General features: G+C 44.2%; 1 protein-coding gene across 1 annotated transcript; it reads left to right on the top strand.

The window, feature by feature from the left end:
- Positions 1-2,813: 2,813 nt before the first annotated feature.
- LOC123320619 lies at positions 2,814-5,093 on the top strand. The gene has a single exon (XM_044907983.1). It carries the CDS (start codon positions 2,814-2,816, stop codon positions 5,091-5,093), a length of 2,280 nt encoding a protein of 759 aa, XP_044763918.1.
- Positions 5,094-5,302: the final 209 nt, after the last annotated feature.

Below are 5,302 nucleotides of genomic sequence, written 5' to 3' on the forward strand. Positions count from 1 at the left end.
ACTATTCTAATCCGAAAATGTTGAATAATGTAATACAACCACAATGCCTCGGGTAGCTGTTTGCGGACCATATCGTTCGCGTAGCACATTTTCTCAAAAACATTACGCGCTAATAGAATAAGGCCGTGGGCTGAAAAACTGAACCTTTCAAACCTCGGAGCCGGCGTGATTCGCAGTTCTAGAAAATCTGTACTGCCGTCCGCCAACAACGGGTCATCTTTAGGTTTGCTTGCTTCTCTTGAAGTAAGTTGTGTTGAAGATTTCGTCTTTGGTTGAGCTTTGCTTTGCATGATTAAACCGTACGGTTAAAATTCCGATGAGAAGTCTTGCTTGGTGCGAGGTGACTGGGGTGAGAACGTGGGCTAGAGCGGTCGAGAGAAAGGTGAGTTGTCTAGGAGGAGTTTTGACGACTGCCCGAACATTTCAGGCCCTTTTTGAGGTGACTGACTTAGTTTCACTGGGCTTAGAAGTGGGCCTAGATGAGGAGGCTTGAGGCGTTCTGGCTGAGGAGCCCATGGTGATGTGGTCATGGAGTGAGGAGTGATGCCGGCCCGAGCATAACCGGCATGTTTGATTAGACCTACATGAGCGGACATTGTGACGGCCTAGACAATTTTAGCACAGCTGTCTTCGGTGGACTACTTCGTTTCTTTCCGATGGGTGACGACTGTGGTAGCGAGGACATGTGGCAATGAAGTGTTCATCACCACAGGGCAAACCATTGGAGCGAACTGGTCGCTGAGGAGACTTTGCGGCGCTTTTCGCCACAACACGAGGGGGCACAACACTTGAGACGGGCTTTGAGCAGACTTTCGACGAGGAGGCTTTGGATGAGGTGACAGTAGAGGCGGCAGCTTGCGAATACGACGTTTTAGGTCTTGAGGCGGGCGTTTTTGAGGAGTCTTCAGGTTCCTCCAGCCACTCCAAAGAGCGGGTATGGGCCTGGAGGAAGTCCATGAGTTTCGTGAGAGGTGGCGATTCGGTGGAGGATCCCAATTGGGACTCCCACGTTTCGCGAGTTGAGCGGTCGAGATGTTTGGTAATCACGTAGACCAGCAGAAAGTCGCATGAGTCTAGTGACTGGCCGAGAGCGGTCAAACCTTGCAGAGCTTCTACAAGGTTGGTGAGGAGTGTCTTGTAGTAAAGACGAGTATTTTTTTGAGGAGAGCATTGTGGCGTTGAGAAGATCTTGTCGCAAAGAGCTGCCAAGAGAAGACGTTTGTTCTCATATTGAGAGAGGAGGCTGTCCCAAGCTATGGGAAACGAGGCGCCAGTGAGGGCTAAGCCAGAGATGAGCTTAAGAGGCGTGGACTGAAGAGATGATCGTAGATAATGAAGGCGTTCGACATCTGATATTGAGGAGTTCTGGATTACGAGGGACTGGAAGAGGTCCTTGAATCCTGAATAGAGTAGTCGCCTGAGAAGACCGGAAGAGGAATATCTGGAAGGCGTAGCTGAACGGACGTCGACGAAGCAGTCGGTTGAGATTACGGTTGAGGGGGCTCGAGTGCCTCCTTGAGATGACGGATGCGAGATGACGATGAGGCGTACAGAAACTCTTCTTCCACGAACATGTCGTTCGAGAAGTAGGGATGCTCGAGTTGGGATTCAGGCCACGCATTCTCAAAGTGTGTGTACGAAACGTACAATAAATATCCAAAATTAAATATATCAAAAATTCATAAACTCAATTCAACCAAATATTTCCATTCGAAATTATTTAGATCATCCGCTCTTTCATAATTGTTATTTCCTGTGTAAGTAGGCCAGGTGAGACAAAGGATTGCAATAGTTTGCTTTAATATCTAACATTCCTTAATCCAACTACGGCAATTTTGCAAGTAAAGAAAAATGTACTGAATATGCAGAATGTAAGTCGATTTCGATTATGTGGTCTTGACGTCATTGTACAATTTGACTATATATAGTTTGTTAGATTAGGAAATAAACGTTCATTATCAAGTGATCCGCATTATCAATCTCAATCCTCGAGTCCCTAAGTTTTCACCAACCCAGAACTCTTAGAACTTGAGGTACAATTGAGATACCACCCCAACATTGGTCCTTCGAGCCGGATCAAACCAACATTGGTCCTTCGAGCCTACAATCAACCACCAGGGACTTTGGAAAAACATCCACTGAACCCATATCAAGAAGCAGTCAACAGACTCAACCACCAGGGAAATACATCCACTGGGCACACATCAAGAAGCAGTCATCGGACTTACAACCCTTTGACTCAACCACCAGGGAAATACATCCACTGGGCACACATCAAGAAGCAGTCATCGGACTAACAACCCTTTGACTCAACCACCAGGGAAATACATCCACTGGGCACACAACAAAAAGCAGTCAACAATCAACCAACAGGGACTTTGGAATACATCCACTGAATCCACATCAAGAAGCAGTCATCGGACTTACAACCCTTTGACTCAACCACCAGGGAAATACATCCACTGGACACACATCAAGAAGCAGTCATCGGACTTACAACCCTTTGACTCAACCACCAGGGAAATACATCCACTGGGCACACATCAAGAAGCAGTCATCGGACTTACAACCCTTTGACTCAACCACCAGGGAAATACATCCACTGGGCACACAACAAGAAGCAGTCAACGGACTCAACCACCAGGGACTTTGGAAAACACCCACTGTATCCACGATCCACAAGAAATTAACCACCCACATAATATCCAGCCACTGAATCCATCAGCCAGCAACACAAAGATAAAAAAAAAAAAGATTGAAAACCTCATCGCCGAGCAACTCGGGAAAAAAACGAAGAAAACTGCGGCAGGAAGATGGCACTATTGGATGAAGAATGGGACAACTTTGAACGAGAGTTTGACGAAATTCATCAAAAACTGATAAATATTATGGAGTACTGCAGGGGACTCCTGAAACCAGAAAATCGCAGATCCAGCGCATCTCTGGAAGTAGAGGAACTACAGGAGAGTGAAAAAGCTCTTCTCAAGCTCACACAGCAGCCATATTTTCAAAATGACATTGAGCTGATCATCAAAACAGGAAAGGTGAAGAAGTCCAGCCACCTGAAAAGTCTTAACCCATATATAGATCACGAAGGCTTACTCAGAGTAGATGGGAGAATACATAGCGCAACCCTGAAATATAGCCAAAGACATCCAATTATACTACCCACAAGGAACCACATTACAAACCTCATAATAAGAAACACTCACATCGGATGGATTATAAGCGGAACCACATCATCGAGTCCACAACTTCGCCTAGCAAGCTTGATCACGAATTTAAATGAAAATTCACAACTCACAAAATTCTGGAACATCGAAGAAGCAGAAAATTCCGAGGAAACAACAAACGACGATACTTTCGTCGAAGAATTTTACTCCAACACCTTTCGACGGGACGAGCACAGTTATACTGTGAAACTTCCATTCAAGAAAAGTACAACTCAGCTAGGAGAATCGAAGCAGAGGGCACTGGCACAACTATTTCAATTGGAAAACAAGCTGGATAAAGACGAAAAGCTTAGAACTATGTATAAAGAATTCATGCAGGAATACATTGCGCTAGGTCATATGAAAATTGCTAGCTCAAATAATTCAGCGAAGAGGTATTATATTCCATATCAACCCGTATTGAAAGAAGAACGTGATACGACAAAGCTAAGAGTCGTATTCGATGCAAGCGCAAAGACAAGTACCGGACTCAGCCTAAACGACATTCTTCACACAGGACCTAAACTACAGCAGGATCTCATAGATATTCTGATAAGATGGCGAAAGCACAAAATAGCCATAACAGCTGACATCGAGAAAATGTATAGGCAGGTGAAATTGGACAGAGAAAACCAGCCATTACACTCTATACTCTGGAGAAACACCAAAGATGAGCCAATTCAAACCTACGAATTAACCACTGTAACCTACGGTACAGCACCAGCAGCTTACCTGGCCATAAGAACAATGAGACAACTAGCTATCGATGAAAAGAAAAACCACCCCCTTGCAGCTGAAATAGTGCTACGGGATTTCTACGTTGACGATCTTCTGAGTGGCGCTGACCCTATTGAAGAAGCACGACATATACAAAAGGAAGTAACTGACCTACTCAAAAAGGGAGGATTCAATATAAGAAAGTGGAAATATAACGTACTGGCCGAAAGCAAATCCACCGTCACGCTGGATGACAAAAATGGACCAAACAAGACGCTCGGTATAACATGGACCCCCAGAGAAGATAATATTCAGTATCTAATAAAACGAAACTCCGAACATCGGTTAACAAAAAGAAAAATCTTATCAGAAATCGCCACAATCTTCGATCCTCTTGGATTATTATCTCCAGTCATTATACAGGCGAAACTGTTAATGCAAGAAATATGGAAAACCAACACATCTTGGGATGAACCACCACCAGAGCACATCAGGAACACCTGGAAAAACTTCAGAAACGAGCTTCCAAAATCAGAAGAAATTCAAGTTCAACGCTGGATTCACCTACGGCGTGGTCAACCCTTGGAAATACATGGATTCTCAGATGCATCCCTGAAAGCATATGGCGCTGTAGTATACATAAAAACAACAGACACAAATGGAAACACCCACGTGGGACTCCTCGCTTCCAAATCAAAAGTATCACCACCAAAAAATACAAAGACAATCCCGCAGTTAGAACTCTGCGCAGCCCTTCTTCTGGCCAAACTCATCAAACGCTGCGTTACGGCCCTGAATCACAACAATTCAAAAATATTCACCTGGTCCGACTCTCAAGTAGTAATATCATGGATAAACGCTGACGCTGGAAAGTGGAAAATGTTCGTCGCAAACAGAGTTCGAGAAATCCCTAACCTGCTAGGTCAAGGTCACTGGTACTACTACCGTTGGAAACAATATCACTTGCATTCAACGATAAACTCCAGCACGATCATCGTAATAATCATTGTCATTGTTTTACTTATTGTTTACTTTTTGAAACATAGGAAACAACAACAAGCACCGGCTGATGCACACGCGAGCAATAGACCAGTTCATCCTGAGGAGATCGAGCTGCAGCCAATATACAATGACTCCAGACTAGGTGTCCAGCTCCAGGGATGACAACCACCAGCAAAGACATCAAGACCCCAACCACATCACCATGGCCGCCGGGAATATGTACGAAACGTACAATAAATATCCAAAATTAAATATATCAAAAATTCATAAACTCAATTCAACCAAATATTTCCATTCGAAATTATTTAGATCATCCGCTCTTTCATAATTGTTATTTCCTGTGTAAGTAGGCCAGGTGAGACAAAGGATTG

The sequence above is a fragment of the Coccinella septempunctata genome, chromosome 9 (genome assembly GCF_907165205.1).
Source record: "Coccinella septempunctata chromosome 9, icCocSept1.1, whole genome shotgun sequence".
NCBI classification, from domain to species: domain Eukaryota; kingdom Metazoa; phylum Arthropoda; class Insecta; order Coleoptera; family Coccinellidae; genus Coccinella; species Coccinella septempunctata.

Bases quoted from the DNA above. Each gene is read 5' to 3' on its own strand.
- LOC123320619 (XM_044907983.1), top strand. From the start codon at position 2,814: ATGGCACTATTGGATGAAGAATGGGACAACTTTGAACGAGAGTTTGAC.